Source organism: Oncorhynchus kisutch, linkage group LG20, assembly GCF_002021735.2.
Source record: "Oncorhynchus kisutch isolate 150728-3 linkage group LG20, Okis_V2, whole genome shotgun sequence".
Taxonomy (NCBI): domain Eukaryota; kingdom Metazoa; phylum Chordata; class Actinopteri; order Salmoniformes; family Salmonidae; genus Oncorhynchus; species Oncorhynchus kisutch.
The window spans coordinates 8,386,723-8,401,323 of NC_034193.2; the positions used below are offsets into that span (position 1 = coordinate 8,386,723).

The 14,601-nt window shown below is 45.3% G+C and overlaps 1 protein-coding gene across 3 annotated transcripts; it reads right to left on the bottom strand.

Moving 5' to 3' along the window:
- Positions 1 to 335: 335 nt before the first annotated feature.
- LOC109865869 (transcription factor 20) lies at positions 336 to 13,826 on the bottom strand. Of its 3 annotated transcripts, none has more exons than XR_002251629.2 (6): positions 13,596 to 13,826; positions 9,356 to 12,162; positions 8,946 to 9,039; positions 5,252 to 5,301; positions 4,018 to 4,858; positions 336 to 3,966 (listed from the first exon to the last, which is right to left on the bottom strand). XR_002251629.2 is itself a non-coding variant. In XM_020454354.2 (5 exons), exons 2-5 carry the CDS (start codon positions 12,155 to 12,157, stop codon positions 4,811 to 4,813), a joined length of 2,994 nt encoding a protein of 997 aa, XP_020309943.2. In that variant the 5' UTR covers positions 12,158 to 12,162; positions 13,596 to 13,826; the 3' UTR covers positions 336 to 4,810. The 3 variants fall into 3 exon arrangements, 1 of the variants encoding a protein (XP_020309943.2); XR_004204473.1 differs by having other exon boundaries at positions 336 to 3,813; positions 3,865 to 4,858; XM_020454354.2 differs by having other exon boundaries at positions 336 to 4,858.
- Between the last annotated feature and the right edge of the window lie 775 nt (positions 13,827 to 14,601).

The window sequence follows — 14,601 nt, forward strand, 5'->3', positions numbered from 1 at the left end:
CGCGAGCCAGGGACCCTCTGCACACATCAACAGTCACCCCTCGAAGCATCGTTACCCATCGCTCCACAAAAGCCGCGGCCCTTGCAGAGCAAGGGGAACAACTACTTCAAGGTCTCAGAGCGAGTGACGTCACCGATTGAAACGCTATTTGATTTGATTTATTTAGCGCGCACAACCGCTAACTAGCTAGCCGTTTCACATCCGTTACACCTGGACTCAGAGATGTGCCCGTACTCTGTAGGAGATACGGACTTGGGTAGAGTCTAAAGACGATGAGAAGCTTGATCTATATAACGTTACTATTAAAAATCAGGACTTACACACAAAAAAAAAAAGAGGGTTTTTTACAAAATATTTATTTAAGTTACATTTACCTCTGTTACGCTGAGGTAAGCCACAAAGTACAAAATAGCATCTGTATTGTTGCCGTAAAATAAAAGGAGAGATGAGAAGTGACATTCGCGTTGGCAGTCCTTGTCAAAACGTCAGTCAGTGGTGTTTTGGTTGACAACACAGATAAAGGCATTGGAACTGCGAGGGAAAAGGTTTTTAACCAGTACTGTACACCGAGCACACAAAACATTAAGAACACCTGCTCTTTCCTTGACAGAATGACCAGGTAAATCCAGGTGAAAGCTATGATCCCTTACATGTCAGTGTGTTAAATCCACTTCAAATCAGTGTAGATGAAGGGGAGGAGACCGGTTAAAGTATTTTTAAGCCTCGAGACAATATAGAGACATGAATTGTGTTTGTGAGCAATTCAGAGGGTGACTGGGCAAGAGGCAAGATTGAAGTGCCTTTGAACGGGGGTGTGGTAGTAGGTGCACCGGGTTTGTGTCAAGAACTGCAACGCCACTGGTTTTTCCACACAACAGTTTCCCGTTTATCATTAATGGTCCACCAGCCAAAGGACATCCAGTCAACTTGACTTGACACAACAGTGGGGCACAATGGAGTCAACATAGGGGTGGGGGGTGCAACTCAATATTAACATTGCTCCAGTTAGTCAATATGTGATAAATAATATCATTAGAATAATTAGAGAGACTCAGCCCTGAGATTTAGACACGGACACATTATAACATTACAAACCAAAAACACATTTCACAACCATGGAAATGATAGTCCAAAAGTCATATTTGGTACAACGCATCGGTTTGATTAAAAGCAGCAACATCAGCAATTAAGGAAAGTGGCTGGCGATCATTTAGCTCAGTATTGGATACAAATCTGTTTCCCTGCAGCACAGAGAACAAAAACAGAGAGAGAGAAAAAAAAAGACAGCCGTGTTGCTAGGTAGAATAGTTTCTGATGTGTAGCTATACTAGAATACCACTTAGAACACATACCCAATACATTGCTTTATTCTAGGTGCTATATAAGTGTGGATATTGGAACACACCCACACATCTCCTGCTGTGTAGGGAATCCTCTCCCAGGGAGTAGGCCTGCTTTAAAATTCATCATCACTGCTGTTCTGGGCTCCCTGTACAGACAGACTGACTTCACAGGACTCGGACAGAAACACAATGCCCCTATTGCCACAACGGAAAAGCACAAACAGAGACGACGACCACAGTGACATCTCTTAAATGTACAGGTCTATCAGACCTGCTGTTGACATCTACAGCAGAAGGCGCAGGGTAGCTGCCCTGGTTAGTTGTGTTGATGCAACAGAAGACAACATCATGAACACTGACTGATTTGTCCCTGCACCAAAGCTGGTGAGGAGAAAGACAGTAGTTTAGAAGAGAAAGAGAGAGGAGTTCAGCCAGACAGATGAAAAGGAGAAGGAAGAACACGACCATGCTAACCAAAATCAACTGCTACCCGGTAAAGGATCATGTAAACCCAAACATGTGGTAGACAGTTAGAAACTAGAGACCGACTGTAGCGCTACGGGTCTATACTTAGTGGAATTCTACAGACGTAGAGCTGATCTAAAATCAAGTCAGTTTACATCAATTGATGTACATAAAAACAAAATAAAAAAAGTGCCATTGTTTAAACATATGATGCATGTGTAAGGTATTGTGGGTAATGGAAGTGTTGGCTTGAACTACCATCTTTGTAAATGTAATTCAAGAAAATAAACTAAAATGTAAAATGAGTCCCAGTAAAAACAGCCGAGGAAAGTTCAGAGCACATGACTGGTAATGAAGATGTGTGGACCAATCACTTTAGTCTCTGACAGCTGCACCAGCGAGATCGATAAAGCCATGGTGTCAATGAAACAAACAAGTTCTCTGTACTGATGATACTAACGATAACAGTGCATTCAGAAAGTATTCAGACCCCTTGAATTTATCCACATGACAGCCTTATTCTAAAACGTCATAAATAATTCCCAATCGACACACAATAACCCATTATGACAAAGAAACAGGTTTTTAGAAATGTTTACAAACGTATTAAAAATTAAAAACAGAAATACCTTTTTTACATACGTATTCAAACCCTTTGCTATGAGACCCAATTTTGCCCGTGTGCATCCTGTTTCCATTGATCATCCTTGAGATGTTTCTACAACTTGATTGGAATCCACCTGTGGTAAATTCAATTGATTGGATATGATTTGGAAAGGCGCGCCGAGACAGGATTGTGTCGAGGTACAGATCTGGGTAAAGGTACCAAAAAAATGTCTGCAGCACTGAATGTCCCCAAGAACACAGTGGCCTCCATCATTCTTAAATGGAAGAAGTTTGGAACCACCAAGACTCTTCCTAGAGCTGGCCACCTGGCCAAACTGAGCAATCAGGGGAGAAGGGCCTTGGGTCAGGGAGGTGACCAAAAACCTGATGGTCACTGACAGAGCTCCAGAGTTCCTCTGTAGAGATGGGAGGGCCATCCAGAAGGACAACCATCTCTGCAGCACTCCACCAATTAGGCCTTTATGGTAGAGTGGCCAGATGGAAGCCACTCCTCAGTAAAAAAAGCACATGACAGCCCGCTTGGGAGTTTACCAAAAGGCACCTAAAAACTCAGACCATGAGAAACAAGATTCTCTGGTCTGATGAAACCAAGATTTAACTATTTGGCCTGAATGCCAAGTGTCACGTCTGGAGGAAACCTGGCACAATCCCTATGGTGAAGAATGGGGGTAGCATCACGATGTGGGGAAATGTAACATTTCAGTTCATTTTTAATACATTCGTAAAAATGTCTAAACACCTGTTTTTGCTTTGTCATTACGGGGTATTGTGTGTAGATTGGTGAGGGGGATGTTTTGGGGGAATCAATTTTTGAATAATGTAACAAAATGTGGAAAAAAAAGTCAAGGGGTCTGAATACTTCCTGAATGCACTGTATGTGGGGGCGAGTCGTGGATTAGATGCTACAGGCCAGGGTGAGTCCACTTTGGTGAGGGTTATGCATACATGCCTTAACTTTATATGATTTAACAGTTCCGTACATTAAAGTGCCACTCCAAAGTGCTTTCAGCAACATCCCTCAGTAGAGGAAGTACATTCACAAAATGAATATACGATACAGGTAAGAAACAGTTAACCCTCAATGATTAATATCACCATCAAATGAGAAAGAAAAAGGGCAAGTAGAATCAGTTGAAATGGCTCGTCACACCCTCAGAACTAAAATCAGATGAATCTGGCATTATTTTTCATCCCATGTAGTAAAGTATGGTCTTTATGAATAGATCTCAGGTACCTGTATTGTAATCAGATATGGTTCTGTCGATAAACCATTCTGCACCAGTCTCCACACCACTGCTATACGACCACCAGCTCCTCTACCAAGTGCAGTCTTCAGTGTTGAGGTTCTCACTCATAACTTCGATGCATAGAAACACACCTCCGCTATACGACCACCAGCTCCTCTACCAAATGCAGTCTACAAACACACCTCCACTATACGACCACCAGCTCCTCTACCAAGTGCAGTCTACAAACACACCTCCACTATACGACCACCAGCTCCTCTACCAAGTGCAGTCTACAAACACACCTCCACTATACAACCACCAGCTCCTCTACCAAGTGCAGTCTACAAACACACCTCTGAGTCAATGGCAAAGTAAAAAACTAAAGCCACAAGATCCCCAAAATAAATAAGCCAAAATATAAATTACATACTTTAAAAAGCTTTATAAAATTAAATATCTCCAACATTTCAATTTTTAAAAAAAGGGAGAATCCTTTTTCCTAATAAATAATTAAAGCGATAGCACGTGTTTAGCCATAAGCTATAAGCTAAACACGTGCTATCTTCAATCAAATGGTGGCATTGGGCCCTGCTCCCAACTCTTCTGTTCAGTCATTGGCCCATCTACAACCCACCGCTGGCAGTCAGTCCAGAACCAGGAGAGGCGGCAGAACATTAGGACAGCCTTGGTCTCCTGCTTAGTCTTCGCAGTGCTTTATGTGGCGAAGATAACAGGAAAGGTAGCAGAGGTGCAGAAAGCCAGTTTAAGGTTTGTGGGTGTTTTGCATTCCGGCCCCAGCCCAGCTGTCAATCCAGAGGACAGTTACAGCGTTGCCACAGTTACCGGGTTCACAGGAGAAACCCCCTCGTAACGCCACAGGATGGAAGAAAAAATATATACCTATTGTTTTCAAACAAAGACATAACATTTAGCAATTTGGATATAAAACAGAAATATCCTATTACCATCATTGTGATCAAAGAAGACTGTTAGAATATGTAAAAACACTAACAGATGTGTGACTCACACGCAGGCCAGTAACGCTGAAATAAAGGGGACAACAACCAGAAAAGAGATGGTGTTGTCATGTATAAATGTGAAAGAGAACAACTAGCCATGTGTAATCAAGTCTGTCTTCTGGTTGTGTCACCGGTTGTCTCTTCTGCTCCCAGGAAGGCCTTGGAACGACTTGTTCTAGGTGGGAAGAGACAAAAAAAATCCCAGTAACACACAGAAAAACCAAAAAGGGAACAGTGTACTATGCACTACAATACATCACAGTGGTTGAGTGCTGGAGAAATTCAATCCCGACTTCCATTCTGATGTTCTAGGACAGTTAACATCATGCAGTAGGGCTGTGTAGTCAGCCTCAGCATGAAGCAACTTCATCTTAGCGATGCACAATAAAAATCGTTAAAAAAAACGGTAGGATTGCTAAATTGTCAGTTCCATACCAAGCAAAAGCTTTCACAAAAAGACGTTGTAGAGTGAGACAGAAAACACTGACAGCAACTGAGTGAGTGAATGAGATCGGCTTAGTGAGGGTCGAACCAAGCAGCCACTTCATTTAAAATCCACCGTCCATACCTTGTGTTTGGTGCATTTCATGGAGAAGTTCTCTTCATTGAGGACACAGTCTGTGTGGGGAGAAAAATGCTAGGATCAATGAAGGAGACTGATCAAGAGCAAAACAGCAGCTGAACGAGCCTCCACACACACACACACACCAACCGGCTACAGATAGAGCCTCCACACACACACACACATCAACCGGCTACAGATAGAGCCTCCACACACACACACACACACACACACACATCAACCGGCTACAGATAGAGCCTCCACACACACACACACACACACACACACACACACACACACACACCTGGGGTGGCATTACCGTTTTACAAACACAGTACTAGTGTTATAATATAGGGGGGGAGGTTAGTGTTAGGACACAGACAAACACACGATCCAGGATACACTTCACACTCCATCCCCCAGGGGGCATTAACTGGGTCTAGCACATCCGCTGCTGCCAATTACAGCCAGTCAGTGTCCCGGCTGGCAAGCCGTGAGGCTGCTGTTTGTGTTTGATGGCCCGAAGGCCATTCCTTTTGTTTTGACTCTTTCGTTTGGGATTAAATTACCCTTTATGTACATATCTATGTTTGAACAAATAATCCTGGACTGGCCGACCTAGAGGTCAAGAGAAACAGAGCTGGCCCTGGACCAAGGTAAAGTTGCTCTCTCCCTGGGTACATGTATATTCAACACCTGGTCGCATGATTTCTCACATAAATGCACATTCATTCAGGTTACAGATCCCTAGACATAACGAGTCAGGTTACAGACCAGTTAGCTGGGTCACAGATCCCTAGACATAACGAGTCAGGTTACAGACCAGTTAGCTAGGCCGCAGATTCCTAGACATAACGAGTCAGGTTACAGACCAGTTAGCTGGGTCGCAGATCCCTAGACATAACGAGTCAGGTTACAGACCAGTTAGCTGGGTCACAGATCCCTAGACATAACGAGTCATGTTACAGACCGGTTAGCTGGGTCGCAGATCCCTAGACATAACGAGTCAGGTTACAGACCAGTTAGCTAGGCCGCAGATCCCTAGACCTAACGAGTCAGGTTACAGACCAGTTAGCTGGGTCGCAGATCCCTAGACATAACGAGTCAGGTTACAGACCAGTTAGCTGGGTCGCAGATCCCTAGACATAACGAGTCAGGTTACAGACCAGTTAGCTGGGTCGCAGATCCCTAGACATAACGAGTCAGGTTACAGACCAGTTAGCTGGGTCGCAGATCCCTAGACATAACGAGTCAGGTTACAGACCAGTTAGCTGGGTCGCAGATCCCTAGACATAACGAGTCAGGTTACAGACCAGTTAGCTAGGCCGCAGATCCCTAGACATAACGAGTCAGGTTACAGACCAGTTAGCTGGGCCGCAGATCCCTAGACATAACGAGTCAGGTTACAGACCAGTTAGCTGGGCCGCAGATCCCTAGACATAACGAGTCAGGTTACAGACCAGTTAGCTGGGTCGCAGATCCCTAGACATAACGAGTCAGGTTACAGACCAGTTAGCAGGGTCACAGATCCCTAGACATAACGAGTCAGGTTACAGACCAGTTAGCTAGTTCCCAGATCCCACGTGTAACCACATGTAACCACGCCAGCCCAGGACCTCCAGATCAGACTTCTTCTGAACACAGACACAATATTTTGTGTGGAAAAACGTATTCTGATTGGCTGGGCCTGTATCCCCAGTGGGTGGGCCTATGACCTCCCAGGCCCACCCATGGCTGCCCTGTGAAATCCATAGATTAGGGCCTAATTAATTCATTTCAATTGACCGATTTGCTTACATGAAACTGTAACTCACTGAACTCGTTGATATTGTTGCACGTCGCGTTTATATATGTCTGTTCAGTATAGATTGCTTATGAATAATCACCATTAATAAATGGAACAATGATTATGTTACTCAATGTACTGACTCCAAAGTGCGGCACGCAGGCCACGGAGCCTATTTCAATGCATACATGCTCCTATTATGCACAACAAAAATATATACTTTTTTTTTTACATAGGCCGTAACAAAAGATCAGTAGACAATGTGCTAGTAAGTGTGTCTTGACGCCCCATTGCTGGTGAGCTTGCAAAGTAAACCGTTTTTGGAGCCGGACATTTATTATGGCAATCCTCTCTCCCTACAATTTCACATTTGCACTGCACCCAATCCTATAGACCAGCTGGCCGGTGTGTTTACGGACATATTCAATCAATCCCTATACCAGTCTGCCGTTCCCACATGCTTCAAGAGGGCCACCATTGTTCCTGTACCCTGGGTCTCGACCCCGCCCTGTGCAACTGGGTACTGGACTTCCTGACGGGCCGCCCCCAGGTGGTGAGGGTAGGCAACAACATCTCCTCCCCGCTGATCCTCAACACTGGGGCCCCACAAGGGTGCGTTCTGAGCCCTCTCCTGTACTCCCTGTTCACCCACGACTGCGTGGCCACGCACGCCTCCAACTCAATCATCAAGTTTGGCTTGTCACCAAAAGCACTCACAAACTTCTACAGATGCATCGAGAGCATCCTGGCGGGCTGTATCACCGCCTGGTATGGCAACTGCACCGCCCTCAACCGTAAGGCTCTCCAGAGGGTAGTGAGGTCTGCACAACGCATCACCGGGGGCAAACTACCTGCCCTCCAGGACACCTACACCACCCGATGCTACAGGAAGGCCATAAAGATCATCAAGGACATCAACCACCCGAGCCACTGCCTGTTCACCCCGCTGTCATCCAGAAGGCGAGGTCAGTACAGGTGCATCAAAGCTGGGACCGAGAGACTGAAAAACAGCTTCTATCTCAAGGCCATCAGACTGTTAAACAGCCACCACTAACATTGAGTGGCTACTGCCAACACACTGTCAATGACACTGACTCTACTCCAGCCACTTTAATCATGGGAATTGATGGGAAATGATGTAAATATATCACTAGCCACTTTAAACAATGCTACCTTATATAATGTTACTTACCCTACATTATTCATCTCATATGCATACGTAGATACTGTACTCTATATCATCGACTGCATCCTTATGTAATACATGTATCACTAGCCACTTTAACTATGCCACTTGGTTTACATACTCATCTCATATGTATATACTGTACTCGATATCACCTACTGTATCTTGCCTATGCTGCTCTGTACCATCACTCATTCATATATCCTTATGTACATATTCTTTATCCCCTTACACTGTGTATAAGACAGTAGTTTTTTGGAATTGTTAGTTAGATTACTTGTTCGTTATTACTGCATTGTCGGAACTAGAAGCACAAGCATTTCGCTACACTCGCATTAACATCTGCTAACCATGTGTATGTGACAAATAAAATTTGATTTGATTTGATTTTATAGCTGTACAACAAATCAGCAATCTGTTCTCTAGCGCACTGGACCTTTGTTGATTGACAGCTTGCTGGACCAATCAGAGGTCAGAGTGTGCATTTCATAAGCCAATCGGTTGCCGTTTTTATTCTAAGGGCAATGCTGTGGCTACTGCCTCTGGCTGCATGGAGAGTTATCCACAGAGACTGTGCCACAAAATACGTCCAGAGTCTTGACGCTCCGAAGTCAAGTCTCAAATAATAACATTTTCTATCAAATCTAGTCTCAAGACACATCTGTGAGACAAGGAGACTCACCCAATGGTCCCGGTAGGGGACAGGGATAAGGACAGAGGAGACTCACCTGACTGTAGGGAACACCTGTAGTGATACTTGTTGGGGCATCCTTTGATGAAGCAGCCCAACGTGGCACCTGGGTTATGGCATCGAGAACACGTCTGAAAACATGAAATTACAATGAATTGGTTCTCGTGTTGCGGGCCAAGACCAAAGACAAGCTGCTACAGTAGTTTACATTTCGGGTACATTTCGCTACACCTGCAATAACATCTGCTAAACACGCGTTTGTGACCAATAAAACTTGATTTGACATTGTTTGACAGAGTTGTAGCACTGTTACATACGAACTAAGTGTAAAAATAGTGAACAGACTGTTACAACAGCAGACATAGTCCTCATGGAAGATCACTATATATTCACCCCAAATCATACATCAATAAAGACATGTTTTTATCCTGCAGGATTTACACTTACCGTCTTCTGAGCCACCTTGACTGCCTCTTCCAGGCCGTAGACCCTTCCCTTCACCAGGAACACACCTGCAGACCAGATGCTGCAGTCCTCGTGGAGCCAGTACTCACATTGGTCCAGAGGCACCACCGGGGGAACATACCAGTCATCCACTGCAGCCCTGGACCCAGATGTTACCGAAGGCCCAACCTCAATCCTGACCCTCTTAGCTCCAGGGCTGCCTGAGGGGTCGCTGTCACTGGTCCACCGCCCCAGCAGGCCCTCCCGTTTCAGCCGGGGGTCAGGTTTGTGGGGCCAGGGGACCATTGCACACTTTCTACCCCGGCCTCTCACGCTGCAGGATGAGTCAGAGTCACTGAGATCCTCCTCTTCTTTGAGGCCTGGTTTGCTAGCTGGGGCTTCAGTGCTGGGTCTGTATCCCTCAGGGTAGTATGGCCCGTGGAGGTCCCCAAGGTCCATGGCGTTAGCCGAGCCTCCACACAGGCAGCAGACCAGGGAGCTGTGGTATTGGCTGTGGGTGGAGATACGGCCCAGCTGGAGGCAGGAAGTGGAGGGTACAGCCCCTGGGATGAAACCCCTGGATAATGAACTTCCAGCCTGCTGTTGCCCCTGGCCATTCTGCCTGGGCTTCTCCTCCTCTGGGTAGTTGATGACAGTACAGTTGGCGGGGGAGGTGGAGGAGGGCTTATGCTCTATGTGGATGAAAGGAGAGAACGTGTCCACCCTCATGTCCCTCTTCTCCTCCTTGTAGTTGATGTATTTCAGTTTGATCTCAGGCTCCCGAGGGGAGAATATTGAGGACTGATCCAGTCTGGGTTTCTTCCTTTTCTTCTTGGGAGCAGGGGTCACCTTCCTTGTTTTGGCTGTGGGAGCAGCTGCTTCGCTGCTTGTAGTTTCAGCTTTATGCTTCCCGGGTTTCTTTGGAGATGTTTTAAGTGACGGCGATACAGTCAGTAAATTCACCTCAGAGGAGGGCTCGGGACCTGACTCTCTGTGTTCCGACTCCTTCTCTAAATCTTTGTCTGGAGCAAAGGGCAGACTGGAGGTTATCGGAGATGTGCGGTGGTTGTGTGGGTATTTCGAAAAACGGGCATGTTCCGGATCTGAGGTAGACTCTATGCAACGGCCTGTGTTTGTGTAAATGTTATCCATATGACCGGTCAGTGAGGCTGCCGCCTGTACTTTAGTCTCTTCCTCACAGCTAGACTCTGCTTTATTCTGGACCTTCTTCTTCACTACAAATGAGGTCTGTTCGTTAGGACTAACACCGGCTTTAGATGGACTGCTCTGGGTCAGGGGATTCGTCTGAGACTTGGGCTTCTTAGTAGATACTTTATACCAGTTAGGGTTTATATTCATCACTATGGCCTCTAGCCTGGTTCCCCTGCCAGAGCGAGGGGGAAGTTGTTTCCTCTCAGAAGTCCTCTGCTCTACCTTGACATTACCATTCAGGTGAGTAGCAGCTGTCTGCTTGGGTTTCTTTTCTGAAACCTCTGGCACAGTGCTCTCGTCTTCTGTCAAATCAACAATAGGCTCCGAAGCTGTCTTGGGTTTATGTCCTGGCTGCTGGAAGTCCTTGCTGTAATCTAACCTTGGTGTATTCTCACCATTAGCCCTTGTCCCCTGTACTGCAGACAGCCCAGGTCCTCCTTTCCCCAGCTCATCCCAGCAGGTATCAGCCGTGTCGTCTGGTGAATAATTGTATGCACAGGGTGAGCAGGAGGGCTGAGGCAGAATGAGCCCATCCTCTACGTCGTCCAGTGAGACAGAGGGAGAGACCGGGTCCTCCAGAGGACTGATATAGTCCCTATTCGGAGAACACAGGTCCCTGGGACTCCTGCTGTCCTGCATCAGGACTGGCTCCTCTGTTCTAGAGATGAGAAAGAGAACCTCTGAAGCCCTCTGACCATCCTCCATGTCTGTAGTGAGAGACTCTGGGGAGGAATCGATACAGATGGCAGAGTTGGACCAGCTGCTACTACCCTGGCCATTCTGCAATCCTTTGTTGACTGGGTCCTGAGAAAGAGTGTGTTTAATTGAACTCCCTCTCTGTTGAGGCTTGTATTTCTCCACTCCTCCGTTACTGGCAACTCGATGGCCATTGATTTCATGAGACTGCTGCATCAGACACACCCCTGCGACATTCTCACCCACCACCTGGGCTGGAGGGATAGAGTCAAACATTTCCGACCGAGGTGCGAAGCCCAGAGGCCTATCCACCTGCTGCAGGTAGCCATCCATTGTTGAGAACCTGCTGATCGACGGGACACCGTAGAGAGAGGGATGGTGGGAGAGAGAGGAATGCTGCTGGGAGAGAGAGGGATGCTGCTGGGAGAGAGAGGGATGCTGCTGGGAGAGAGAGGGATGCTGCTGGGAGAGAGAGGGATGCTGCTGGGAGAGAGAGGGATGCTGCTGGGAGAGAGAGGGATGCTGCTGGGAGAGAGAGGGATGCTGCTGGGAGAGAGAGGGATGCTGCTGGGAGAGAGAGGGATGCTGCTGGGAGAGAGAGGGATGCTGCTGGGAGAACACATGAGACCGGCTCACATATGAGAGAGTGACTGTAGTGTTGGAGAAGGCATTGTCTGGCTGGATCTGGTCTACTGGTTGAAGCCTGTGGTCGTGGTCAGTCTCAGGGAAGTTTGGGTACCAGCTGGGAGGCTTGACCACCTGTAGGACGTCCATGGAGTTGGCTTTCAAGAGGCATTCCTCACCTTTTCTGGTCAGGTCCATCACAGCGGGAAGGCTGTGGGTGGAGGAGAGGTCCTGTGGCTCTAAATCATCAGAGTCCCCCAGCGGTTGCTCCATAGCAACTGAAATTGAGCAGAAATACAGAAAGGTTAGATAAATACATGGAATTGAAATGATCTTGATGACCTCAAGTGAGAACATGACTGGATATAGGACAAGATTGGGTTCCATCATCAACAAGCACATTGGTCAACAGTGGATTGCAACTTTATCTAGCTAGAGTACAGACAACAAGCTGCTAGCGATAATGCACATCACAGACTTAGCTAGCTAAATATCGAAATAGCTAACTAGAAAGCAAACAAGTCAGAACTAAATGCTAAACGTGCCTCTAACGTTTTTTCGTTGGCTGTCCGCGTTCACTTAGTTTTCCGTTACTACTGTTCAAAGTAATGTAACGTTAGTTGCAGATTAATTAAGTGGCAGGTCAACAAACGAGTAAACAAACAAAGTATCGCGTTTGTACTTGCGTCTACAGTATCAAGCAGACTCGGGAAAAGTGGCCAAATCAGAAGTATATAAATTACTGGAAATCCACCAAAATAGATGCGATAAGAAAAGAAACTAACAAAAGTTACCAACTGGCTTCGAACCTCTAACTTCTCACAAACAAATACATTTATGTTTAGCTAACTACATTTGTTTATTTATGTTTAGCCAACTACATTTATGTATTTATGTTTAGCCAACTACATTTATGTTTAGCCAACTACAGCTAACTTTCGGTAACCTGGAATGACAGCTGACTGTCCCAATCCAGCTCCCTTTAAAAAAAGAAAAATCGTCAGTCAAATGGGTTTTGACTAAGGAGTACAGCTACGACCGGAGGGGACTTTTTCCTAGCAGGTTAGAAGAAGTTACACGGCAGGTTAGGAGACTTTAGTTAAGGTTGGGGAAAGGGTTAAGATTATCTCAAATGATCTCCTAACCAGTTACGAAACGTCACTTCCGGTCTTAGTTGTACTCCATCAAGTCCAGCCACAACTAGTCAAATGTGAAGGATGATTCGTGCGACGACAAGAGTTACAGTAACATTACCTCGTTAGTTATCAGATTAACCTATGTAAATAGGATACGTGTTTTGATTAGGTTAGTTAATGTAACCAGTTCACGATGTACTAAACTAGCTGTAGTTAGACGCTTACCACAAAACAATGTCCCTTGTAAAAGTTGCACCTCTCTAATACTCTTCTAAACTAACCAATTAATCTGTAGTTTATAGGATAAGGTCATTTTATTGTGAAATAAAGGGTGACTGGCTGTTGGCTATAATAATACAATCCTTGAATATTTGCTGGTTATTGCCATTCCACGGTGGGGATTGATTTCCCGCAGACCACGGAGGGGTGGAGTGATGCATTTATTAGATACAGCTAACTAGCAATCAACTTTGATTTATTTATGGTTTCCTAGCTAGCTTGCTAAGCTAATTTGCTAGGCCCTTCGTATGAAACAAAAGAGCGAGCATATTGTGCTGCCGGAGACTGAAACTTACCCAAACAGGAAGGAGTGTGGAGCTTTTACAAACGTCCAATTCAACAGTGAGTCCCACCCAGCATCTTGGTCAAGAGCCAATCTAACTCTTGTACCCTAAAACCCCGGACTAGATTTGTGTCAGTAAACAGGATCAAATATCCCTGCACTTTCCCAAACACGCGTAAACTGCGCAACATTTCAAGAACAGCATTAGTCAGCTCTCACGCCTGGCAATCACAGTGAAGCATTATGGGAAGTTGGGAAACAACGAAACTTCATATACTGTCTGTCATTGGGACGAAAGCTGGCGGAGTTGCTTTTCATCCGCAGGTATTCTTGTCCTGGTCCTTAATTTATAAGCATCATTTTTCTCCACACAGATATTATTTGGAATAATCGGAACATATTGTATAAAAATACTTCTTTGGTTTTAGGATATTGGTTACCGAAATAATATCCTATTGGTGAGCCAACTTGTAAATGCAGAGGGTCTTTTACTTAATCATAAGGAATTGTTATCACTTTACAAGATCCCTGTAACACCTAAAGATTTTGCAAGACTAAATGCAAGACTAAATGCAAGACTAAATGCCATTCCCTCCGGTGTTACTTTATTATTTAGGAACGTGTCAAGACTTGACCCTCAGAACATACGATTATCCCGGTTGACTCATCAGTAGGAAAGATTCGATTCATTCAACAGTAGAGCTATACAAGTCTTGTTTCAACAGGATGTTGTATCTATACAGCGGGGCAAAAAATTATTTAATCAGCCACCAATTGTGCAAGTTCTCCCACTTAAAAAGATGAGAGGCCTGTAATTTTCATCATAGATACACTTCAACTATGACAGACAAAATGAGGGGGAAAAAATCCTGAAAATCGCATTGTAGGATTTTTAATGAATTTATTTGCAAATTATGGTGGAAAATAAGTATTTGGTCACCTACAAACAAGCAAGATTTCTGGCTCTCACAGACCTGTAACTTCTTCTTTAAGAGGCTCCTCTGTCCTCCACTCGTTAC